Here is a 26,836-nt window from a genome sequence, read left to right as displayed (position 1 = left end):
TGGCGCTGACAGGCGACTGCATGGTGCCCGCTGCCCCTCCGCTGCTGATGCAGTGAGGCCGCGCTGCGCCGGGCCGGGGGAGCCGGCGGCGGCCGCCTGGATGGTGGCGTAGCGCCCGCAGTGCCGGCTCCCCAGCATGGCGAGCTACCTGCCCCCCTGCGTGATAGACGGAGGCACTGGGTGAGTGCGGGGACGGAGGGGACCGGCGCTGCCAGTCGTCTTTATGGGGAGTGGGGGTGCCTCCGCCGGGCCGGCGCCCCTCCGCCTTCTCTCGCTCCCGGTGAGGGCCTCCGGGGCGGGTCTCTTCCCCTGCCACGGGTGCGGGTTCATGCCAGGTGTCCTGGTCCCTTCGTGGCGCTGTGGCAGAGGGTCTCGCTCCTTCCCGGCTCTTTCTACGCACCGCTCTCCACTGAGTATCTCCTCCGTGCCCTCCCTCCCTGTTAGGAACTTAGAGCGGGGCAGTCCTGCCTTGTGCCCCGGGCAGGCCATGCGCCTCTGGGGAATGGCGTGTTTCTAGGTGCCCTTTTCTTCTCTTAGGTCCAGTTCTTCCAATTCAAAGCTAGGTTGGACAGGGCTTTGAGCAGCCTGTTCCAGTGGAAGGTGTTCCTGCCCGTGGCAGGTGGAGTGGAACTAGATGAGCTTTAAGGCCCCTTCCAACCCAAACCGTTTTATGATGTTTCTGCGATTCTTGTTCGTGTTGTCTGACTTTGAAGTATTGCATGATTAAAATGCTAAAACTGGGGATGACTTGTTTCAAATGACAGCCTGGAGAGAGGGGACACATGTTCGCTTTGCCTGGGAGCTACACACTCGCACTTACTGTGGTCCAGAGGCAGCTGAGGTATGCTTGCTGGATGAGGGGTACCCTTTATGTCCAGCACCTGGGCTGCAGTGGCCTTGCTGCATTGCATCTGGCTGTGCTTCTAGACAGCATTCATGCCTTCTTTAACCTTTCTAGCCATTACCTCCAACTGGCAATGAGATGGGAACTTGCTGCCTTATACAAGTGCTCTCTCTTGGTCATTCCTTCTTAACCTTTGTCAAATCAGTGTGAGACATGTTCTACATTAGGCTAAACAACAAGTTTTGTAACTCAAGTGTTTGAGGACTACAGTGAATCTAGATTGAAGAGTCTGTGCTTGGGAGGCATTTCAGGAACAGGTCTTTCCTACCTGTCTATGGCTAGAGAAGACCTATTTATTATCCAGTAGACCAGGTTTGAGTCTTAGAAGTGGGACGTGTCAGAGGGAGCTGTAATGAAGGTTATACTGAATATGTAGTCTGCTTCTGCTTACATCTTTCCTTTGGCCCAACAGTTATGGACAACTCTGAGGAGAAGATGCTCGTCCATGAGTCTCTTTACATCGAGGCTCTGCCTCGATGTCACTGATTGCATTAATTTATTGTAGTAATAGACCTTTCCTCTTCAGGGAATATGCAGTGCTGTTTTAATTTCTTTAATGCTTGGAATTAGAATTTATGAAACTGAGCCATCTTAAAAAATCCCAAACAAACCTAAAGCGTAGAATCATAGAATAGTTAGGATTGGAAAGGACCTTAAGATCATCTAGTTCCAACCCCCCTGCCATGGGCAGGGACATCTCACACTAAACCATGTCACCCAAGGCTTTGTCCAACCTGGCCTTGAACACTGCCAGGGATGGAGGATTCATAACCTGGGTAACCCATTCCAGTGCCTCACCACCCTAACAGGAAAGAACTTCTTCCTTATATCTAATCTAAACTTCCCCCGTTTAAGTTTTAACCCATTACCCCTTGTCCTATCACTACAGTCCCTAGTGAATAGTCCCTCCCCAGCATCCCTATAGCCCCCCTTCAGATACTGGAAGGCTGCTATGAGGTCTCCGCGCAACTGTGAAGTCTTTTATGAGCACTTTTCAATGATGTGGTGTCACAGTGCCTTCTTAAAAAATGTTTCATATTGTGAAATACGTCTGTGTTAAATTATGGCAAAACTTTTAGAAGTCTTTTGTCCTGCTTCTGTTTGTATACCCTGTCTTGTCAGAAATCAGCCCTGGCCCCCTCAGTGGGGAATACTGGCATCCACAGCTGAAAACTTTGGGAGTAGAGACCAGGTTCCATCTGGCAAGTAATTCGGTCTGTGCATTACATACTTCTTGGTAGTTTCCTGGGTTCCGTTTCTTTGTTGAAGACCTTTAAATACCTGTTCTCCACAGAACTGTTGATGTTACAGGGATATTAACTTGACAGTTTTAAAGACTTCTGCTTGACTTTGCTGCGGGGCACTCAAATATGGATGACTTTTCAACAATGAGATTATTGAATTTGGAATAAATTACCTTGCAGAATTCAAGAAGAAATAAGAGACTGAACCAAAGCAGGCAGAAAAAGTAGCTTGACTCATTGAATACGCAGTCTCTGGAATTTTCCTCTGTGTGGGCTGAAAACCTTCTTATTGTTAGAGTGAATCTAACAATACACAAGCTTCAAACAATTCATTCAAATTATTCATCAAAGGGCTTTCAGATGAAAAAGTTGGGAGAGCATACAGCAGAAAGGAAAAGGTACATGCAGACATGCACTGTGGAACGTTGTGTATATAAAATACATCTTTCTGTTTACATCTCTGGTACTGAATAAGGTGCCTTGTCCAGGCACTAATCCTTCTTCTTTTTGTGTAAGGGGATTTAAGAAATTAGTGGGAAAGACTGTTGTTGTTTAGTGCCTAAGGAGCCTGATTTAATTTGCTGTTGTTTGTAGGCCTTGGTTCTGTAAAATCCTGGAATTTCATAATTAAAAAAAAAAAAAGAAACAGTGGGCACTGTAGAAAATAGGTACAGATTTACAGTGAGAAACATTGTCATAGCACGGCAGGATAACATTCCTTTTCTCTGTTAGATGGCTTGAACTTTGTTATAAACTGTTCACTCTGCATTCACGCATTTTGCAGAAAGTGATAATAATTTGCCATCATCTTTTTCCATTAGTATTTGCAGATGACTTGTCCTACTTCAGTTTGATGCACTACATCTTCGTTTTCTTTGCATGAGGTTTTCCTCGTGATCAGTTTACACATTGCTATCGGTCTTGTGGAGAAGGGCATGCTATTTTTAGTTTCTTAGGACTAGCACGCCTTTTTTTGTGTTGCTGTTTTAGGTAGCTTTAAACTTCATATCTAGTTTTATGAACCATATAACTAGTTTTATTATCATTTAGCTGTGGGACATCAGAATGCTAGTAGGTGGGTGTGCGAAACAGATATCTTAAAATACCTCTTTCCTTTTTAGTGTGTGTCTGTAGACACTGCAGGGTAGGTACTTCTTTTTGGGGTGTGTTTTACTGTAGTCTGTTTTTCTTTTAGTAATGAAAAATTACTTTGACAAAATCTTTTACTGATGAGCTTAGAGGTAAACACTTGATTTCTGGGATAAGTAAGCTGGACTTGGATTTAAACTTGAAGTTTAAAGTGTTTGTAGATGTTGCTGTCTGGAACAGCCAAATGTAGCTGGAACTTCAGAATGTGTTATGTTGCTTTACCCAAGTATTATCTCTGCTTTTTACATGTGCTGCTTGTGAATAGGCAGAATTGTAATTGCTGTTCTGGATCTAAGGAGCCTGACTTAATTAACTGTTGTTCATAATCACACGCTTCAGTCCTGTAAAGTGCTAGACTCCCAAAAAAAGCAACGGCTCTAATGTACGCTTTATTCTTACGGTGGCTGCTGATGCTTTAGGGTAAATTTTGCAGACAGGTTTTTTTTCTATTTGACATTTCTTCCTTCATCCCTTCTTTCTTTATTTCCATTCTTTCATTTCATTCTCCTGTGTTTCAAAAGTACCTTTCCACAGTTTTATGAAGAACTTGTGCTGCGAGTTCCTCGGGCGTATTTATCATAATGATAATCCAGGCTGCTTATGGCAGCACAGCGTCACAGGGGTTCTGGCAGTAATAACTGTTAGCTATTTCAGCATCTTAGCTGTCAGAGAAAGTGTTGTCTCTGCAGAGGTTACTTTTTGTTTGTTTTCAAGATTTTCTTAAAGCATTTTGCTGTTCTCAGTCACTTCAAATCTATGTTTCAGAGGGTTTTTTGGGGTTTTTTTGGTGCTTGTGGCACATTTCTTACAAGATCTGGACCAAAAAGCAATAGAAACTGAGGAAATGCTGATATGTTCACAGCTGGGCATTGGTCTTTTGCATACTTGTCCAGAGAAAAATTGGATGTCTTACATTCTGAGATGGATAAAGCAATTGCTCCAGTTTGGGATTTTTAAATGCCTAAATTACATTGCTCTTCTGCTTAATAAGAGTTTTTCAGTATGTTTTTCTGGTCCTCAAAGTGGTTGAGGGTACAGCATCTGTTTTCAAGTTTGGTTCGTTTGTATATCTTTATGGTCATTTTTCTATTTTTCTGTGGTAGGACCTCAGAAGAAAACAGGGTTAGGACAGCCATTCCTTTTGCAAAAGGTAGTGAAACTGATTTGTGTTCTAACTAATCACTTGGGAAAAGTGGTACATAGGAGACAACACTATTTTTAGAAACTTTCTGTTTCAACAGTAAATAATTTCTAGTGATTTTTGAAAAATCTGTAGTCCTTCCAAAGTCCGTTGCATGAAATAGCCATAGCCTATTGTATCAGTTTCCTACAGATCTTTAATGCAGCCTCCAGTATGCTATGTCTGAGAGTTTCCAGTTGGTTCCTATCTCACTGGTAATAAAGCTGCTACTTTTAATGAAATTAAGTTGTAATACTGATTATCTATGCATTCCCTACAGCTGTATCTGTAATTTACTGATTGCAAGATGTTGCATTACTATTAGAGTGCTAGGCTGTAATTCAGGAGAAAGAAAAACATGTATTAGATGCTTAAATATTCATTGGAGAAGGGACCGGAGACCAGGTAGTCTCTTTTAACTCTTAAGTCCAGAGCCTTTTGGGTCAATGAATATTTAAATATCTTGTATAAAAGGGAAGAATCTCTGTAGGAGATACTGGAAGTGGGTCACCCAAACACTTGAATGTATTCATGGTTTTAGCTCTGGAAGGTGGAATGTGCTTGGGTCCTGCTGGGCAGAAGGAAAATCTGGGACCAAGTCTGCCATGTCCTCAGTGAACAGGCTACTGGATAAGAAAGGGCAGCCCAACTGCATTATCTCTTTTCCTTCTCTTCTTCAGTTGTTCTGAGAGTAGTTTGAGTTTTTCTTCCATTTAGTTTTGTCAGAACACCTGAAATACAGCTGCATGTCAAGTCCATCTCTTGTCTTTGTTGTTAAAGTCTATCTAAATAGACTTTAACAACATTTTTTCCACTTCCTTGCTTCAACATTGAACTGAGAAATTGGTTATTCTCATAGTTCTAGCTATTAAACTACATGGATTAATGAGATGCAAAAGCAGTCCTCCTAGGTGTTACTTTGTGCGATATGTTCATTGAAGAGAACTATTTTCCAGTGATACTGAGAAATAAGCTTATCCTGTAGTTTTAGCCAGGGTTAATTCACCTAGTGAAAAAATAAAGCTATAAAATATTGAGCTATAGGCTTTTGGTAACTTCAGGTAACTCTAGTAGGGAGATCTGATCCCTGCTTGAGAGGGAAAGTAAAACTGTTGCAGATTGATAGCCCATGTTGAATTTTAGAGGGTTTTGTCTTTTTAATACTGTGAGTAGGTATGAGTTTAGAGTTAGTGGGTGCATAGAGGGGGGAAAGATGTCAAACTGAACTCTTGGCTAGACTTTAGTTTAAGAAATGAGTTTGGTTACATTGCAGGAACCTTTTAATTTTATATATATATTTGTGCATACACAAGAATAATATAAAAAGTAGATATACATATTTACATGCTTAGGTATATACACATGTATGGATATGTTGACTTAGCTTTTTGTCACTGGGGCTTGAAGGGCTGTTTTCTTGATGCTTATGCCTGGTTGCCATTTCAAAGTCTTAGAACTAGGTCTCTTGAATTCAAAACTGGTTTCTTTGGTCCTTGCTGTGTGTTTGAGCAAAACTGACTTCAGAGGGAGAAATAAAGTATCCTGTTACGTGTCTTAAATCCCAGTGTAACTCCTGTTGTTGCTTGTTATACTTTAACAGTATTCCCTAGTTAGGCCTCATTCTAAAATGTGAAAAAAAACCCATGCAATAATAATCATAAAAAGAATTCTTGCTAGTAATGGCCTTCTCTACAAATCAGCCTAATCTAATGACCTGATTATGTTTAAGAGCCACAAAAAAAAAACCCAAAAAAGCATAAACATTTTGGATTAGACTGAAAGCTTGTGCCCATATAATGATGATTAAAAATACTACAAACCAACCCTTGTCCTCAGAACATTGTTGTTGTCTTTTTAGCCTTGGCGAATGTGGCTTTTTGAACTACTATTTGAAGTCTGTTGAAGCTGTAGCTTTGAAAATAAGTTGAAAATATAATATTTAAATTCCACGGTCACTGCTAATATACTTTTGATTTAATTCCTGTATCTAAGCCAACTTGACTCTTAAGGAGTGTTTTTATATCAGTTCCTCCATAAAGGGGAACTTACTGTTTAAGCTGTTGATGAAGAAGCAACCCTCTGCTTTAGCAATGGCATAATATTGTTTGCAAATACTGAGAGTAGGGTGTAGACAAAGACCTTAAATTCACTTTAGGACCTAGATAGTGATTGGTCTCATTTAAGAATATCGTAGCTTCAGTTTTCATGCAAAAATGGATATGAATAATGCTGATTTCCTTCAAGTCATTTTATTACTGTACTTTTGTTTGAATCTTCAGTCTCTGCAACCATTCAATTAATTTGCTGGGCTGTCATCCTTCTCCCCTTTCCCCCCCCAGGAACTAGAGCTGTTTTCCATAGTGTGGGATGTTATTTCTAGCTATTAAAGACCTGAACTAGTTTGCAGCCAGTAACACCATGGAGATGTTTTAAGAGATTTGAGATTTTATGTGGAAATTCCTGTTCTTTTTTTCTTCCCCACTTTACCAGATTCTTTTTTCTTTTGATCCTTTACTTGTTAAAATAGATACTATACATATATTGAAAGAGATGGACAGGTGCTTCACACTGCCCGTTTCTAAAGCATTTTACCAGTGCACGCTTACTTTGGTGTAATATGTATATATTACCACACGCATGCACTAAATCTGTGACAAAGTGAGTAGTTTCTGCAAGGCATGAAGGGGAATTGTGTCAAGATTGCAACTAGAGTTTTGAGCTGTGGTTTGTACTTAAGACACACTTCCCTCCCCCCACCCCCCGTATTTGACAATGTTAACCAAATATGCCAAGTCTATTGACATCTTTGGTCATGGTAGCTTTCCAAAAGGTAAGATCTGAACAACCCCCTTTTTTTTTTTTTTTTTTTCATTACTGAAGGGCAAAATGTGGCCTGCTTGTCTTTTTTTGCTCTCGTGAGACCTCACTTGGTCCTCAACATAAAAAGGACATGGAGCTGTTGGAACAAGTCCAGAGGAGGGCCACGAGGATGATCAGGGGACTGGAGCACCTCCTGTATGAAGATACGCTGAGAAAGTTGGGGCTGTTCAGCCTGGAGAGGAGAAGGCTGCATGGAGACCTCATAACAGCCTTCCAGTATCTGAAAGGGGCCTATAGGGATGGTGGGGACGGACTATTCATTAGGGACTGTAGTGACAGGACAAGGGGTAACGGGTTCAAACTGAAGCAGGGGAAGTTTAGATGGGATATAAGGAAGAAATTCTTTCTTATAAGGGTGGTGAAGCACTGGAATGTGTTGCCCAAGGAAGCTGTGAATGCTCAATCCCTGGTGGTGTTCAAGTCCAGGTTGGATGAAGCCTTGGGTGAGATGGTTTAGTGTGAGGTGTCCCTACCCATGGCAGGGGGGTTGGAACTAGATGATCTTAAGGTCCTTTCCAACCCTAACTATTCTATGATTCTTTGATTCTTTTCTTTTAGCTGGTCAACAAGATGCAGAAAGTAAGAGCTCAGTTTTCAGACTTTGCAGAAACACTACCAAAATTTGTAAGCGGAAGGTGTCTGAAAAATAAATAACACCTAAAATATTTACCACTTTTGAGTTTTCTTCTCAGCAGGATGACACTTGAAAGCATAACCCAGAAAATGTAGACGTGGTACGTGATGTATTTGGCCTTCCCGTTGTGTAGTGAATTATAACTATTCTTATTTTTACATCTAAGTATGTCTAATGACCTTGTGTTCATTCTTTTTTTAGGTATACAAAACTTGGCTATGCAGGAAATACAGAACCTCAGTTCATTATCCCATCATGTGAGTAATTTTTTGTCCTTCTGAATTCTAATATACACCACTATCAGTGACCACTTTCATGAGTAAATGACATGCTTCCCAACTCCCAGCTTGGCCTTCATAGTCTCTTGTCCATCTGGGAAGTGATACTCATTGCATTAGCATCTTTGGCTAGAGTGTAGCTAAACAGAACTCCTTGTTTGCAGTGAGCTAGGACTGTTGCTCATTAAATCAGCTCTTGGTTGCTATGACAAAGATGAAGAGAACTCCAGTCCAATTTCCTTTTTATCTCTATTATTTTTCTGCCAGGACTCTTCAGTAGACAGAGTGCAATTTACCTCCTGTCTACCTGACACCATGGTTACTGCCTGGATAATCTGGGAAAGGTTTCCAATCAAATTAAGTACTGAAGTGCAGGTGGTGTCTGCGTTATTTACATTGTCTGGGATTGTAGACACTTTAATAGTCAAAAAAGTTGTTCCTATTAGAAAATGTTCTTTTTGGGTGCGTGTTTACCAATTAAAATGTTTTTGCCCATTTAGCATGCTTTTGTTGAGCAGATTTACTCTTAATTTTTTGTATATTAAACTTGTTTAAAATGTTTTACCTTTCAGGTATTCATGATTTTAATTGTTGTCTCAGCTATACATATTTATAAATAGTAGCACAGACAACAGATGCCATTAGACATAAATATGTAATCCCCACTTATGTTAAATATTGCCTTTTACTTTTTGTAAGCTTGGTCAATTAACAACTTATTAATGCATCTAGACTGCCTTGTAGCTACTCACTGTAGAAGGTAAGAAAAGGAAATAATAGAGGTGGACATGGTCTTTACCAAATGTAGCTGGAGTCCTGGTTGTAGTCTTGCTATATTAAGTATTGTAAAAGATTCAAGCCCAAACCACTGGTAAAGATGCAAATGTCTTATGTTAAAGAAGTGGGATAGCAGGACTTTTCTGTGAATTTGTTATAAATCTCACTTTATAAAGCTATAAACTTGGGATTTCGATGTGTTTTCAAAAGAATTGTTTGCCTGTCAGTAATTTTTGGTGCTGATAGTATTTGGCGTGTTTGTGGATACCTATCTACTTTCTCCTGTATGTTATTTAGATCTGATTATGACCTATTAAAAGAAACCTTTATATAAATAAGGTTATATTTTAAGAGTATTTAATTTCATTTTTATTTATAGCTTGCCCCAGATTTGTGTTTTGCTGTCTCATCTTCTTCCTTATAGCAGCCATCATCTAATAATTTCAGTGATAGTTGCAGCCTACTAATGGAAAACATAAGTGTCTCCAAAGATTTCTCTGTAGCGCGGCAGATTGCTTTTTCCCCTCCCCCTTTCCTTCTCACCAACTGGGATAATGACTCCAGTACTTGTTTCTGAAGTACGTAGTTTATTTTCTTCTCCTCCTGTGCTCTTTCACTTAATTCTAGAGTTGAAACTCAGAAAATCATGTTGCTTACTGGAATGCTGCACTTGCACACGTTCAGTGACTGCTGCAGTCTATAACAGAATAAGCTTTTAAGATTTTCTCTAAGTTATTATTTACATTAATGAGGGACGGGTGACCAGAACCCTGCATGATGCAGTGAGAATGAACTCTATATTGGCTTGTCAATGAATCACTTACCTAATTTCTTCTGGAAACTATGCTTTCTATCCCAGTTTTTGTTTCTTTAAAAGAATCAATAAGTAAATAAATAAATATTTATTACTTGGTATTTAGCAGTTTTAGTTTCAATTTGATTTATTTGGGTTTTATTTTAAGGTATTGCAATCCGAGAATCAGCCAAAGTAGGTGACCAGGCTCAGAGGAGGGTAATGAAAGGTGTTGATGATTTGGACTTTTTCATAGGAGATGAAGCCATAGATAAACCTACCTATGCTACAAAGGTAAGCACTGGGTATTTTTAAGAAGTCATTCCAAAGTTTCACATTTTTGTTATATAACGTTGTAGGATTTCCTGATTGCCACTTAAAACACACATTTGCTTTTTTGTAAAGTGTTTTTGTTGCTCTTAAAAATTGCATGATATGGTTCATGGCTTTACCTTTTTTGTTAATATCTGCTTTAGTACTGCTGTCCTGTGTGATTGGTGCTGGAATCCTTGTGTAAATATCTATTGATACGGTGCAGCTGTTCAGTTTTCAAAATTGCTAGCTATTAAAACAGTCATAAACACTGAATATTTTAATTCTTGCTAGAAGTGTATTCCCTTAGCATGGCATATGAACTGGGGAATGTGTTGGGATACTTTGCTTCAGGGAATGTCACAATTGTTCTGTGGAGGGCTGTCTTCAGTGTGGCTTTTCTGTGAGTCGTATTTTCCATACCCTAGTAAAAGACTTCTTGTACTCAGAAAATGTTACCGGCTTATGAATTTTGTGGAAAAAAATCATATTTCATATGTCCTACTGTATTACTTAAATGTCGACTGTGTTCTTAACATTGAACAAAATGTAAACATCATCCTTGCCAGGATTCTCGTTGAAAAAATATATAGCCTGTATGATCTTTATTACTTTTTATAGATTGGCAGGCATGTTGAAGGCAAGTATGATTCTTGACTTTATAAATTGTGAAATTTATACAAGAAGAGATTAAAACACAGTCCTGCAATAGAGCAATAGCAGTATTAGGAACAGAGTCTGGATTCTGGCTTTTAATCCTGCAAGCTAGAATCACAGTTTGAAGTACCTGGGAGCAGGAGATAACTTCAAATAATGCCTCTAAATTAAAATTAAAATGGAGGATTTGGTAAGACAACCATGAGAATGAGGCGTTTTCATGCTTGCAGAAGATCATAGAATCAGCTAGGTTGGAAAAGGTCAAGGCCAACGATTACCTCAGGACTGCCAAGACCACCACTAAAGCATATCACTGAGGGCCTCATCTACCTGTTTTTTGAACGCTTCCAGGAATGGTGACTCCATCACTTTCCTGGGCAGCCTGAAGAAATTTTTCCTAATATCCTACCTGGACCTCCCCTGCTGCAGCTTGAGGCTGTTACCTCTTGTCCTATCACTTCTTACCTGGGAGAAGAGACCGACGCCCACCTCACTACAGCCTTCTTTCAGGCTGTTTCTGGGTTTATCTCTGTATGGTCTAGAGTGTTGACAGGTTTTCTTGCTTCAGTGGCCTATACGACATGGTATTGTTGAAGACTGGGACCTCATGGAGAGATTCATGGAGCAGGTCATTTTTAAATACCTACGAGCTGAACCTGAGGATCACTATTTTTTAATGGTGAGTTAATGAGACTGGGTAAGAAAATATTTTTGTGTGACTAGAACTAAGTAATGTTCCAAGCACAAGTAGTGCTGTTGGAGGATTTTTTTTCTGTAAATGTCTTGTAGTTCTTCAACAACCTGGGGGGTGGGAGGAGAGGGAGGAGGAAAATAATCAAAGCTACATTATGCTTAAATTGTTTTCACTTTGCGATGAAGGCTACTGCAGGTTGGATTTTGGTTTTGAAAAGCTTTAATCACTTTGTTTAAACTGTTTGAGTTACTTTTGAAATTTTCTGGTTTGAGTGTACTGAGTTTGATTGCCCTACCAAGCTAATCGGTGCATGACCCTTTAGCGCTCTGTTGAGGTGGTTTTCAAAACTTTGTTTGTTTGTTTGCAGACAGAGCCTCCTCTGAACACTCCAGAAAACAGAGAGTATCTCGCAGAAATCATGTTTGAATCATTTAACATACCAGGACTTTACATTGCTGTTCAGGTGAACAAAGTGAATATGTACTTCTCAAGTGCAGTATAACTGCAGTATGTATATTCTTCTGTATGCATGTCTAAAAAGTTTGAAACAGTGTTTTCTGAGATTGTAAATTAGCACAATCTGCATGCTTCTAAATATAAACTCTCTCACGTAGGCAGTGTTGGCCTTAGCTGCCTCTTGGACATCACGACAGGTTGGAGAACGCACTTTGACTGGAATTGTCATCGACAGTGGTGATGGAGTGACCCACGTAATCCCTGTGGTACGTAGCAGGATGCAGTCTGAAATGATCAGTAGTTTGGACAAGTGCAGGTTTCGTTTACTATGGATTTAAATTAGAAATGTCCAATGAAACTAATTTTTTTTTTTTCCTGCCTTATGAATGTTTTGAAAACTGTGTATTTTATTTTGTGAACTTATTTATGCAATTAATTTAGCTTGCAAACTATGGGAAGGTCACAGTAAGATTTTTTTCAGGCCATCTTTTAGAGGCTTTTTCTGTGTGAAACCTTGTCTTACTGTCATGCCTCAGTTCTGTTTAATGTTAATGCTTATCATGGTTTTGGATCTCCTGCATGCCACCAGTGTCTGACAAGAAACATCCTGCATTTTTCATTGTTTAATATAGGTTATAACATGTACTTTTTGTTTGATTTTACTGAATTTAAAAGTTAGTGAACTCTGCTTATATGGAAACAACTAAAAGATTGTATGTTCGTATAGAGATATATATAGAGAGTTGATCTCATACAGCTTAATTATGTTAGGGTGTTAAAAATACAAAATCATCTTTGCATACTGACATCTGTTCTGTTGATGTCATTTTGTGTATTTCTGAAGCATATAGTATGCTTGAATGATCAGTTATTTTAAAAATGAAAATTTTATTCTCTTTAACTTCATCTTGCAGTTTGTTATTAACCTGGTCTTCTTAGTATTTTTTTCATATGAGAAATGCTGGGGAAAAACCAGCATTTACCATAATGAAACTCTGAAAAGTGTAAAAAAAGCAAAAGAAGAAATAATACTGGTTCAGCAGTACCAGAGTTTTCAGTAAAAGCATACTGAAAAGAAAATACTGGTAAATAGGTTTCCTGCTTTTATTGTGCTTATCATTGATGCTTCTGAATTTATCTTTTAGTATCTGAGAATTTTAATATATTTCATACCTTTTACTATTAAATTCTCACTCACAAACAGGACACAAGCGTTCTATTTATATCACATTTGCTTTCTGGATCATGCCTAAAAGGAACCATCTGATCAGATTGCCTTCTTATGTGTGCAGGATTTTTTTGTCTTGCACCTGGTTATCTATTAGATAACCAGTACCTGTTTATATGGGGTTATCAAGGTCTTCTAAATAAAAATAATATTTCCCCTTTCCTCTGGGTTGCACATTTTTACAATAATTTTGCAGTTTCAAGATCTTACTTCTAATAAAAAATCGGAACTAAGTATTATAAAAATGTTAGTTTCGTTATTAATTATTGACACACAGTAAGTTTTTCCCTAAATGTTTTTTTCCTCTTCTCCTATGTAGGCAGAAGGCTATGTAATTGGAAGTTGCATCAAACATATTCCTATTGCAGGTAGAGATATTACATACTTTATTCAACAGCTCCTAAGGGAAAGGGAGGTGGGAATTCCTCCTGAACAATCTCTGGAGACAGCAAAAGCCATAAAGGTACACCCTTCTTTATCTCTTAATAAATACATAAATAAAACTCTTTGAGCTAATTTTTTTGTCTTTAACAAGTTGCCAGTGGCTCTCTTAAAAATGCAAATGTAGGCAGTGTATGTAATTATGCAAGCTTTTGGTGGTTTATCCAATCAAGTGCAGAAGGAGAAAGAGGAAGAAAGTTTTCATGCTAGACTGTTCGGAGTGTTCTGCAGATTAAATCAGCATTTTAAGCTTTAGATTTGCTTAATATTTGCTTTTTAATAAAGAATAAATGTATGTAATGTCAGTAGGATGTGTGGGTATGATCTTGCAATGAAAGCTTGCTACTGAACTTCTTGATCGTCACAGATGTAATGGTTGAGGTGTTTTCATTTTGAGAGACTAATCTAGATGAGTCAGCATGTAATCTTACTGAAACAAATAGGTCGTGCACTGTCTTGTAGGGTTGAGTCTTCAGTAGTCATTTGGGTGAGAACATCTCTTGAAGAGCCCCATCAGTAAGAATGCTTATGTTGTTTTCTGATTGTGTTACACTTGATTTTAATGATGGAATAGTTATTTTGGTGATATTAATTGTATGATATTTCCTAACAGGAGAAATACTGTTACATTTGCCCTGACATAGTGAAAGAATTTTCTAAGTATGATGGAGATCCTCGAAAATGGATCAAACAGTATACTGGCATCAATGCAATCAACAAAACCAAGTTTGTTATAGATGTCGGTTATGAAAGGTTCCTTGGACCTGAAATTTTCTTTCATCCCGAGGTAAGAGCAGGGGCTAGCAATGTTAAGTTACAGAAACTTTGAGTGAAGAGAGAGGAGGGAGGTATTATCATTTTTGGTGCCAGTGCGCCATCACGTGGCTTTAAGCTATCAGTAAGTCTCCTAACTACAAGCTATGTACAGTTGCTGGTAAGTTAAGCATAGAAGAACGTGAGCACAGTAGATAATTATTTTTCTAATGTCCCGTGTAACATTTAAAACATGTCATTCTATTTCTTTAAAGGTAATCTAAAATTGAGGAGAAATTGTTTGAACTTACAGACTTTACATAGTATTTTTCCTCATTCTTTCATCAAAGGTTTACACCAGTGTGCCTTTACACTATGTGTTTGATTATGTTGCCAATCCTTTTGGGCACTACACTGCATGTTAGTGTTGCATTGATAGTATTCTAAGTCTTAAACACTGACTTCTAATAATGGGTATGTTGCAGGCACCCATAGCCTGTATTAAAGAATTTAATCAAGGTCCACGTTAACACTGGTGAAGTTTCCCATTGTCTACTCTTCTCCTATCAGAAGAATATTAAAAAACCTCATTCTGTCACCTTTTGACTACATTCCAGCCTTAATCTTTTTGTGGTCAGTTTGTAGCTGTCTTATCTAGTGCCAACATTAAACCTCTGTGCTAAATAGTTTGTCTTGTCTGTTTATTTACTGAAGTGATTTTACAGAGAGGCATTGAATACCATGCCAGACACCATTTTAATAGATTCCCTTTCCATAGTCCCTTCAAAGACTGTTAGGAAAAGGTTAAAGGACTAATTTCTATTTACTTCATTTCTTGATAGTTTCTTGGCTCTGTATTGAAAAACAAAACAAAACAAAACCAACCAAACCAAAACTGACTTGACTTTCTAGACAAGGAAAACACACTAGATGATATATACTGCATCCAAAGAGAGTGTCTCGCTGGACTTCATTAACTCCTCACTTCAGAGGGTATCAAGTTAGCATGTAAAAGCTACCTTTTGTAAAGCTGTCTTGTAACCTTTTCCTATTTTCAGTTTTCAAAATTTTGTTCTGAAGGCTTTCATACTTTTGAAGTTAGGCTTTGGCATTTGTAATTATCCAAATTATTTCTGTGCTTTTAAAATTAGGTATTTAACTTGCTATTCTCCAACCATATGGTATTTGCTAGCAGACTGCATTTTTACATGTCAGTTCTCTTGTCCCCATTCTAGGAGCATGTTATACTCTGCTTTGGATGCCATAAATCTCCTTTTTACTTACCACTTTTGCCCTGCTGTTTTATCAATAGCTTTATGGAGAGCTTGGGAGAAGTTTTCAGGCTGTAGTTCAGGATGAGAGCTCTCCATGTGTAGTGACACTACTTCTGTCTTCTATTTTAATTTATGCAGCTTCATGGTTTAGTTTCTTGCATGATTAATTCTTACTATGGAAATTAGCTTAAATTCTTGGGGATTTTTCACATCATTGTTATGGCTTCTGATCTCCAAGCCACTTTCTTTGCTAATTTGTCTTTCAGTTCAATGTGTACTTGTGTTTTGGCTTTTGTTATTTATCCAGTTAGATACTTCATCTTGTTTAGGATGTAAGAATGGAATGGTTTCTACAGCTTTGGGTAACTTTTGAAGTTACATAATCTTATATATATCCATATATATGTATATAAAACCTAATATGTTACTATGTATTGATAACTAATTTAATTTCTCAGTGTTTAATCTCTGAAAGGGCAAAACTTAGGCTGTGAACTGTTCTTTTTTTGGGGGGGGGGGGTTTTGGTTTTTTTTTTTTTTTGTAGAACTCATGTAATTTTTTAAGTGGAAAATTGCCACTAGTACTTAATGTTTTCTAGCGTTAGCAGCTCTGACTGTCTAGTATTTATAAATGGCAAAACTTACTTTAACACTGTATTGGTGCTTGCATTGATGGGAATTTCCACTGAAGACCTTAAAGTATTTGTGCTTTTTTGAATGTTAGAGATTTTGCATGCTTTGGAAAAAAATTGAATTTTTGGTGAGAATTTAACATAAGTATTTTAGTAGATTTGAAATTTTTTTACAGGGGAACATTCAGATTTGCACATGGATGTTTTTGATTTCACTTAAAATGAATGACAAGACCACACTGCGCGGTAATAGTGTGTTTAATATTGCAGAACAGCTCAAACTCATGTCACATACAATAGTAGGTTCATAGTGCAGAAACTGTAAACAGTGAATTTATGACCAAGGAAGATAATCTGAATTTCTCATCAGAAGAAGGAATTCTCATTTCCCTTGTACAAAAGTGAATTTGTTATAATGTAGAATAAGTGATGAGCAGGGGTAATACTGACTTTGATTCCCACCCACCCACCCCCTTTTAAATGTGCTATTAGAAAATCTCTTTTCAGTCTCACTTCTGCCTCTTTGTTTCTCTATTCTTCTAGATGAAAAATGTAATGCCTGTTCTATTTCTTCTTAGTTTGCTAATCCTGATTTTATGGAATCCATTTCGGATGTAGTTGATGAAGTTATCCAAAACTGTCCCATTGATGTCCGGCGTCCATTATATAAGGTACAGTCTACCTGTTGTACGATTAACTTATTTGAAGACTAAATATCAACATCACCATGAAACATGTATGTAGCTACCACTTCTCCCACTATGAGAGATGTGAACTTTGAATAGAAATAAAGTTCAAGTTAAACAAAGTGCCACTTCTGAATGAAGAATAATTGATATTTGTGGCTTTTTATTTTTGAAAGAAGGGTTATCTGTAACAGGGGCTTGATAGGTAGGTAAGTATTATCCCTGAGAACTGTAGCAGAGGGGTGTTATTGTATCTGATGTGTAATGTGAATTCTTGTGCATGAAGGTCTTTGGCTTTTGCCTCTTTTAAGGGTTGCATCGTGGTCTCATCCCTCTCACTCCCTCCCACTCCTATTAAGCAGTGGTTTCAAATACGTATATTTTTTTATTTCACAGTCTTGACTTGATCTGCCCACTGTCTGCTGTTTTAGCTAGGTATGGGACCCAGTATTAAAGTATACAAAGACTTAAAGTCTTTCAGGGGACTATAATTAGACCTGCTTAAGCTTGCCCAGGGTGTAGGCCAGAGAGTACTTTAGTCACCGATTCTTTCAGAAATTAAAAGGAAGGTACTGACAGTCATAGCCTGTGGCAAGCTCTTTCTGTATTGGCAGCAGATCCTATGCTTCCTGGTTGTATTCTGCTTGTGCAGCAGCAGTGCCCTTTTGGAAATAACACCATAAAGTAATAGTATGGAGATGTTTGCTTGTGTAAAAGGTGGTAGTTTTCCTCACCTATTAGAGTGAGAGTTAAGTTCCAGTTATGTCAAATCTCGGGTTAATTCCTAACTATTAAAACTTTGCAGTCTGTTTTACTTGTCTAATAAACATATGCTGTCATCTAGAATGAGGAATAGTGCTTGAGAACAAATTTGTGGGGCAGATTAAAATAGGAAGTTAAACTACTTAAGCTCATCTGTGGAATGCATTTTGCAGTACATGTATTCAATGGCTTCAAGCTTAGGTGTGTTTAGTGTCTGGCTGTGCTTAGGGTCTTTTGTTTTTTTTTTTTTTTTCCCTGAAAGCCCAGAGTACCATAGAGCAACATCAGCATTGCTTTGTAGAGCCAGGGATTAGTACTGACTTCAGAAAGTGGTATTTAAAAATGGAGGTTAAGTTACTCTTTCCTCACCGTAATCAGTGTGGTGACCAGCCAGAGCCCTGTGCTTTGAAGCTGGGTTTCCATCAGATGTATTTGGATACTTCCTGAGTGTTTATGCAGAAAATACCTGCAAGTATCCTTGCAGATTGTATGTGGCATGTAGCCTTTGAAGCATTTTTACAAGCCATCTTTTGATGTCCTGTGGTATCATTTTTTCGCTTTATTGCCGGTATCCATGTTTTCCAGTCTGATCAACATCTCTCTTACGAGGCCAGTTATCTTACCTTATGTTGATGCGTGGACCAGCAGGACCTTCGTAAGACTGACTTCAGCCAGATAGCTGAATAGCCTGTAGCTGTTCAATGCGAAGCACAAACATTCTTTCACATGTGATGAAGGCTTTTTAATTGTGTAATGGTTGCCAGCAGTGCACTCTTTTAATTCCCATGATTACATCATCTTAATGTGATTGCTTGGAAGAACTGATTTCTCTTCTTATTCTGTGTCTCAGACGCAAAGTTGAGAGTTCTGTATTGCTTGGGATGAGCTGCTTTCTGCTGAAATGGAAGAGGAATGCTGCTGGGTTTAGAATTGGGGAACTTGCACAGAAAATTGAAGAAAAAAGGTGGATTTTTCTCTTTTGTTTTAACCCAAATCTTTGGAAAGCAGAATGAAATTTAGAGTGAGTGCTCAGGTGAAATGATAAGAAGGGTAATTTTGGATCTTACCACATGCCTGAAATAATCTGGTGGCCTTGCTTTGTTGATCATTCCTCTGTGTTGAATTCCATTGAAAAATGACCCATTCTGCGTGCAGCTGGAAATGTGATCAAGCTTTTGTGGGGCATAGTGGGGCCTTGCATCACCCTTGGCATTCTCTGGGAAGAATGATGTGTAGTTCATCTTGTTCTATTTTTTTGAGAATTCTTCAGCTTCCTTTTTTTCTCAAAATATTGTTCCACAACCTTTCCTTATATTTATCTAATTCCGATATCACAGAAATGCGGAGAAATTGGGGAGAGCAACGCCACGATGGGGCCTTTGGTCTTCAGAAAAGTGTGGTACTTTTCGCAGCTTTCAGGTTACTATGAGCATACCACTAAACACAGCGTAACTACTGCACACCCAGCTTGCATCAGTGGGAAGCATCTGCTCCGTGGTATAGAAGCAACAGATGCCAGCGTTGGATGTTTTCAACACTAGCTACTATTTAAAAGTCTCTCTTCAGCCTGGAAATACTCTGGAACTTGTCCTAATATTTATCAGTTAGGGCATGAGTTTTGGCATATAGTGTAAAATAAGAGTTACAGTAACTTGAAAGTTGGACAAAGGGCTTTCAGAAGTTTTTTAAAACTACTTTTAACTTGGATTAATGGTAAATAAATACTTCATGCAAAAACATCTTGCCATGCGCTGTGTGGTGTGTAGATGGCGCTGTCAGACTGCTGTGGAGCGTCTGACTGACATCTGTGAGCTGCAGGGAGAAATCCAGCCTGTGATGGGTACAGCTTTTTTTGCTGTATCAACCCTATTCTTGCCTTTTCCCTCCGAAATTGTAGGAATCTTCAAGCAGAAGACTGGACAGGGTTCAACTGACTTTTGTTTGTCTGGGCATCAGCAAAATGACATTTGCTATTAATTACTAAGTACAGAGCAGGGAGGCTCTGTGGGTGAGGTAACGCTGGAAAGACTGCCAGGCCATTAGATCTGCATCATATCAGCTCTGAAGATAAGACATGGGAAAGGAGAGGTTTTTCCTGCTACTTTAAATGGAAGCCTCAAGTGATTAACAGTGTTAGCGTAGCACAGGAGTACTGAGAAGATGTAATTAAATGTATGACGTTACCTGCACTAGCTGGTTTAATAGTGGCTCGATACATCTACAGTGTTTTGTGGTTACTTTTGTGTCTGACTGCAGGCATATTTCTGCATAACAGCATGCTCGTAAGTCATGCTGAAATCTTTTGCTATTACTCAAACTGTTCAATGAGCACTGAAAATTGTGATTTTTCAAGAAACAAATTGTTTCTTCATCATTAAAAGTCAAACTTATTTAAAATGTTTCTCACAAGACATTTACGTCTTTGTAATATGTTTGTTGTTTGCTATGTATTTCTCCGTATAGTTTCCATACAATTTTGGCAAATACTGCCCTCTTTTAGCTAAATTAAGAGGCATATAGCTTGATTCACTTGCTCATTAAGTGCGTGGCTTCAGCTTGTGAACCTTCCAGTTTTTACCCATAACAACTTTTATTAACTGTTATGCATTGCTGTCATTCCATGTCTCTGGTGGTGTGGTTGTGTCACATTAAATGACTTTAATTTTGACTATCATTTGGAAGGAAGGGAAACTGGGATGTGTTGTTGAAGTTTGTATTTACCAGAAAAGCAGTGGATGCTTCTCAGTTTGGTGCTGCAGAGTCTGAAGTGTCCAACTGAGAGTGAGCTCATACCATGTTACAAAATGCAGTGTAAAGATGCACAGATGAGTTCAGTGGCTTGTGTTTGGTAGTGCCGAGTTCTGCAGAAGCTAATTTAACTTTAAATAAAGCTTACATCAAAATTACATAAGTAGAGATTTCTGTTACAGTAACTGTATTGTTTTTTTAGGTAGAGTCATATCTCTGCAGCGTTACACTGTACAGGCATAATACCAGAAATGGTGTGGAGAAAAGCTCAATATGCTGGAGTTCATATGAGAAACAAAGTGTATGGATGACAAGTGAGAAATTTCTTGCCAGCCCTCTGAGATGACTAGTGCTTACCCCGGCTTCCTTCTGGAAATGGCCTACTTTCATTACTTGTTGTGGTTAGCTTCTTCAGGTGTGTGGAACATCTTGTCCCTCTCCGGGAACACACTTTTGAAACAACTTCTTTTTTCAGCTGGTTAGCTATAAAACTAAAAATCAGCTGGAGCTTCTTTCCATCAGATGGTATGCTAATCGGTGTTAGCTGTGAAACCTGTGGTATGCTCAGAGCTGTTAAACCAGCTCTGTGTTTGAATAGAGTAAGATCAGAAGCCTTGTTTAAAGGAATCAGGTGGAAACATACTTGAAATCCTAACTTCCTTGATGTCTTTTTCTGTGAGGCCAGAGAATTCTGAGGCAGACTGAAAACCCAAGCATCACTAGTGAGTTTTAGGGTGTTTTTTTTTTTGTGTTTGTTGTTTTGTTTTTTTTGTTTTGTCTGACTGTCTCTTCCCACCTTTATTTGGTCTTCTGTAAGTGGCGTTGTTTAAGGGTGGCAACTGTGTATGGATTCTGCTTTCACCCTGAGCATGGATTACCTAGCTTCAAGACCTCCTTGCAGAAGACCGATCTACTGAGTTGTGATAACTGACTGAAGCCCATTCTTGAGCAATCCCTCTACTAAGGAATTAGCACAGATTTGGCCCAGTGCTGATAAACAGTGCAGGGAACAGGAGAACTGTAACGGCCTAATTAACCATCTTACAGCAGTGGTTGATATCACCTGGTCCCTTATATCCAAAGTTCTGCTTGGCCGTGTTTGTCCAGTATGGGATAATGAGATGACTCACCTTTTCAACAAGCCTATCCCAGTGCTTCTAGTCTCCTTGACCAATGTTATTGCTACTTATTTCAGTGTGTAGAAGTACTTTAAGGATCATAATCTGAGGAGGGTGTAACCTCTTACCTTGTAACCTTGGAATCATAAAGGATCTTCCCAAATATTACTGTGAACTCTGTAGTTGCTTGAGTTGGTCTGGGATATATTCAAACAATTATTGTCAGGTGTATTCTGAAATCTGTTTAGTGGTAGCATTGTCCACTTTATGGACATCCACTTGAAGTTTAATTTGCTTTGAATAGAATTACTGCTTTCATCATCTTTGCCAACTTCATTATCTCCAGGTAATATTTTCTGATGGCATCTTTTTAATTACCGTTTCATCACTCTAGGTTGGCTGTTGTCTTTTTTTTTTCCCCATTACCAATTTTCTGTTCCCATGTGGAGTATGTGACCACTTTGAGGCAGAGGGAAGAAATGTTGTGTGTATGGAGGGAGCAGGCAGAATCTCCCTCCTACTTTTTATTTCAGGTGTAGCTGTGGTTTTTGGATCCTGCTTATATGTGTGGCTCCTTTCCTATTCCCTATCTTTGGAAAATGTTTCAGTAAAGTTACGGGTATGTGTGCTTTTCTTTTAAGTACACCTGCCTTGTTATGCATTCTTTTATACTGTCGATTATCCAAAGGTATGAAGAAATGCATTTTTCCTACTGTAATGTTTTTTATGATGTGCAGAGATTTTTTTTTTTCCCCTCAAACAAACAGCTTTCTTCCCACTTTGCAAGTTACAAGCTTTTCCTTGTTATCTGTTGCTCAAAATTCAAGCACTTAACTTCTGCGCCCTACAAGCATGAATGCTTATTATATATATCTTTGACTCCAGATCTGTATGCAGGCTTCCTGGCTGAAAACAGTGGTTCAGGGGTTCTTTCATTATGTGCAAAGTCTTGGTTTGAAGTGTCAAAAGCTATTATTGAGAGAGAAACTGTATTGAGAGATAATTTGACCTGTGTGTAATGAACTCTTGATCTCAGTTGAGTCCTTTGTGGATGTGTCTGTGGCACATAAGTGCTTTTCGTAAGCATTAGTTGGCACTTTGGTTTGCAGTTGCAGCAGTATGCAAGGGCACACATGCAGTTTTGTCATATAAATTTCATTCTTCTGATTATGAGTTGCATTTTTGCTGCCACCAATGTTCTAGGGTTCCCGTTCTGAATCTCTTCACCTTTGAAATGACTTCTCTGTTAGTGTATAACCCTGCAACATTATCAGAATTAAGGATGGGATGTTCTAAAACCAGGCTAAGAGAGTTTTGGTTCTGCTCTCAAAACTAATTCCTGGCAAGCAGGTATAGATAAGTGAAAAGGAATTGTACCTTTCTCTGTACTGAAGTCTACTTTGGAGGTGTGGTACCTTTTTGAAGAATCATTGGACTTGCTGGTTGCTGTGTTTAGAAGTTTAACTCTGGGGAGGAGGAAAATAAGTTCTAGATAACTTTACAGCTTTTGGGAAGGTGCTAGCAGTAGTATGATGAGGTTAGAGCCTTATTTGGTATCAGGGCTAAAACTGCTTACAGTGAGCATCCCTGGGAAATATCTTGAGATGTAGTGTGTTTTTTTTTTTTCTGCTGCTATGCACATGTAGGGTACTAGCCCACTATTTTAATGGAATCCTTCTTGTTTGTAACAATATATTCTACCTAAAACTGTTCTTTAAAGAGGAAAAAAAGAAAGTAGGGAGACCATGGACCTCCTGTGGAAGTTGAGCGGTGCTTAAGGTGTTCTGTATAGCTTGTGAGCTTCCTAATGATGTTAAGATCCAAGTAGTCACCTCTGCAGCTTTTGGAAAACTTGCTTGAAGTTACATTTAAAGAACGTGTCTTTAATTTCTGCACAGAATGTGGTTCTCTCAGGAGGATCCACGATGTTCAGGGACTTTGGACGACGACTGCAAAGGGATTTGAAAAGAGTAGTGGATGCGAGATTGCGACTTAGTGAGGAACTCAGTGGTGGTCGGATAAAAGTAAGTAGCCTTTTGAAGTGCATTATTTACATGAGTAGTGAAAGAAAGTTCAAAATTTTCATCTCACTAGTGAAAATGCAGTGTTGTCAAATGATTAGTGTATATGTATGTGCTGTTGAATGTGTTGGTAGCCTTGCAATGTACGACATGTCTTCACAGAAATCTACTGTGAGCAGTCCTCTAAGGGCAGTTCTGGTTTTCTTTGTAGGAGATCCGTTATCTTAGAAGTAGGCAAGAGGGATTTAACTGTTGTGCCCTTCAGCATACTAATCGTAAAGAGTTTTATGACTTGGTCTCCTTGGGGATATGGCAGACTGAGTAGTAAGTGCGAGATGGTGACTGAGGGGTGAAGATGCCTCTGTCTTCAAGGATCAGATGTCAGTTTGTCAGGATCTTGACTGAAAATTTAAACCAGCTAAATATGAACTGTTTTTCTTAGCCCAAACCAGTTGAAGTTCAAGTGATAACGCATCATATGCAGCGTTACGCAGTTTGGTTTGGTGGTTCCATGCTGGCTTCAACAGTAAGTATTTATCAAAGTTGTTCTTTTTTTAAATTTTATTTTACTTGCATGTTGTCTTCTGGCTATATTTGATCTGAGTACTAAGTTTTAAACCTTTTCATTGTGACAGCCTAAACTGTTCCATATTCCTTTACCCAGTTTGCATCTCCGTAAAATTTGTACTGGGCAAGTGGGAGCTTTACTTGAGTAAGGTTATCATAATTTGATGTAATTTTGAAGTAGTTTTTTGTGGTAGTTGTGATATAGTTCCTTTATTCTTCAAGTCAGCACTAGAGATTAGCTAGGAGTTTAGGGGTATAGGACCCAAATCAATGGTCTTAAACAAAAGAGAGAAGCAAATACATGAAAATGGGAGCAATTCCTGTCTCCCAAGTGGGATTTCTTATTGCTGTGTTTAAAAGCAGTCTTCTGTCTAAGCTTTTCTTGATTATATTTATATCCCAATATTTCTTGTTTTACTCTTTCAAAAACGTGATACCACATCATAAAGCCGCAATGTACAAAAATACTAAGGCATTAGTTTATTTGTTGGTTTTTCTACTTGATATATTATTATGCTTTTGAGGATATTTGTTTTATATTTTCATAGCCAGAGTTTTTCCAAGTATGTCACACCAAGAAAGACTATGAAGAGTACGGCCCTAGTATTTGTCGTCATAATCCTGTTTTTGGAGTCATGTCATAATGCTCGTCTAATGGAAACAAGATCTCTGATATCTTGCTGGCGAAGAAACTCATGTAATGCAGAGGAAGGCAGCAGATACTGTAAATACTGAAGGAAGATGTGCTTAACTCTTGGAAGCATTTGGATCACCACTGTGCACTAAAGCACAACTTACAGCCCCAAGTCATTTCAGTAAAAGCCATTTCTCTGCTGACTACTTTAAAGCCTATCCTTCCTTCTTAAATGTGAGGTAATTGAAAATAGGTAAGTCTTGGTTTAGGAGGTTGTGCAAATACTACTGAAGCTGAATCTAGAAGAATAAGGCAGTGTTTTACTGCTTGTGGAAAGTTTTAAACCTTTCCCACTTGTGCCCTGATTTTGCAATCAAATCTTTAGCAATGGAGCACTGAATACCACATTGCCTTCAGGGAAGTTGGAGTGGATACAGGTACTTGCCCAGATGGATTAGATTGCAAGACTGGGACTGTACTTTGTAAATGTAGGGTTTTCATATCATTTTGTATTTTATGATATTGGTAGGGTGAATTGATGACTAGTTCTAAGCACGAACAGCTGTCAGTGTCATGGAGTGATGTTACGCATTTCCAGGTGTGAGGCATGTATTGGAGTTGTGCTGGTATTTTTTGGAAAACACAGAAAAAAAGCCATGTATGCTAGAAACTTGATTTGTTCATGTTTGGATGACACAAACTAAGCGATTTAAAATACTGTATGAAGTTTATTATAGCCACTGTTACTTTGTTTTGAATTTTCTCAAGCTGTTTTATAGAAGATGCTGTTTTGTTTTGATGTTGGTGAGTGGTGGATGACACACGGGCCTTGCACCAGTGAAATAAAAGCCGTTAACATCTTTATGAACGTCTGTGGTAGTCCTGATTTGCATGCTTTTCCATTTTATCTCACAAGGTTACCTTTCTTTTTATATGTCAATATACATGGACTCATAAAAATGCTGAAGTTGGAAGGGACCTCTGGACATTTCTGGTCCAGACTCTTGCTCAGTGCAGGGCTCACATCAAAGGCAGATCTGGTTGCTCAGGGCCAGTCAAGTTACAAGTAACTGGGAATGGAGGTTCCTGAACATCTGGGCAACCTGTTCCAGGGCTTAACTACACCATTATGGGTACATGTCCTTGTGTTACGAACATGGTATTTGTTCTTCTACGGTTTAAATCTAAATAGAGTAGGAAATACTACTTACTATGTCTGTGTTGGTATTTGTCTGATCTGTCAGCAGAGGTTTTGTATCTGTTTGTGTAGCCCAGTAAGAATTCTGCAAGACGCAACAATCTGGTTTTAGCTGCCACAGAGGTATTGAGACTATGCAGTTATTTGTTCAGCATAAATTAGAAACTAACCAAAATGGGACTCTGTGACTCAAGCCTGGTTCCAAATACTTTTGAAATTCAAGCTCAGCTGTCAGGAGAAGCGCATTGAAACATACTTTGCTCAATCCTCTCTCCAAGAAAGAAGTGGGTAATCCAATACAAGGTGTACTGTTCCAGCTTGTTCCAGTGTTACATCAGCTTGTCTGTGTTTAAATCTGTTTCAAGTTTTGCCACTGCAGAGCTACATAGGTTTTTTTGGCCTGTACATCAGAATCCAGGACCATGAACACAGTGTGGCTGGAGTTGGGCTTTGGAGGATGATTTACACGTTCAGTAGGCTGAAGCACTGGCATGCTCACCTGCTGCTACAGGATAGGGAATGCTGGGGATGTGCCATACTTACATGTGGCTTGCACCCAGTTTTAGCCAGGCACTGACATCTCTTAAGGGCTGACAGGAGGTGGTATTTTTGCTGAACACCTCTGACATAAGGCATGGGCACCCATTTTTTGGCAAAAAAACCTTTCAAAAAGTAAGCAAGGCTCACATTGAAAGCAAATGAGGAAATATACTTGTGGTCACTCTTAGTTAAAAAACATTGATAATAAGAATACTAATACAGGATGTTTGAATGTCCTGAAGCACAGTTTCCCTGTTCTTCAACTTTTTGGAAGGC

At 38.7% G+C, this 26,836-nt stretch overlaps 1 protein-coding gene across 4 annotated transcripts; it reads left to right on the top strand.

Annotated features, from left to right (window-relative positions):
* On the top strand, positions 1–25,686 carry ACTR3B (actin related protein 3B). Of its 4 annotated transcripts, none has more exons than XM_065666826.1 (12): positions 1–180; positions 8,193–8,248; positions 10,009–10,133; positions 11,377–11,487; positions 11,870–11,965; positions 12,117–12,224; positions 13,506–13,649; positions 14,241–14,414; positions 16,865–16,957; positions 23,499–23,624; positions 24,064–24,147; positions 24,741–25,686. In XM_065666826.1, the coding sequence occupies exons 1-12, from the start codon at positions 137–139 to the stop codon at positions 24,921–24,923; spliced, it is 1,344 nt and encodes a 447-aa protein (XP_065522898.1). In that variant the 5' UTR covers positions 1–136; the 3' UTR covers positions 24,924–25,686. The 4 variants fall into 4 exon arrangements, with proteins under 4 accessions (XP_065522898.1, XP_065522899.1, XP_065522901.1 ...); XM_065666827.1 differs by having other exon boundaries at positions 24,737–24,916; XM_065666829.1 differs by lacking the exon at positions 1–180 and adding an exon at positions 816–836.
* Positions 25,687–26,836: the final 1,150 nt, after the last annotated feature.

This window comes from Lathamus discolor, chromosome 2 (assembly GCF_037157495.1).
Source record: "Lathamus discolor isolate bLatDis1 chromosome 2, bLatDis1.hap1, whole genome shotgun sequence".
In the NCBI taxonomy this organism is placed as follows: domain Eukaryota; kingdom Metazoa; phylum Chordata; class Aves; order Psittaciformes; family Psittacidae; genus Lathamus; species Lathamus discolor.
Note: the sequence above shows the minus strand (reverse complement) of the source record. Positions and strands in the feature narration are given on the sequence as shown.

Bases quoted from the DNA above. Each gene is read 5' to 3' on its own strand.
- ACTR3B (XM_065666826.1), top strand. From the start codon at position 137: ATGGCGAGCTACCTGCCCCCCTGCGTGATAGACGGAGGCACTGG. The intron at 181-8,192 runs GTGAGTGCGGGG...TTCTTTTTTTAG, and splicing joins GTGATAGACGGAGGCACTGG to GTATACAAAACTTGGCTATG. The intron at 16,958-23,498 runs GTACAGTCTACC...ATTTCTGCACAG, and splicing joins TCCGGCGTCCATTATATAAG to AATGTGGTTCTCTCAGGAGG.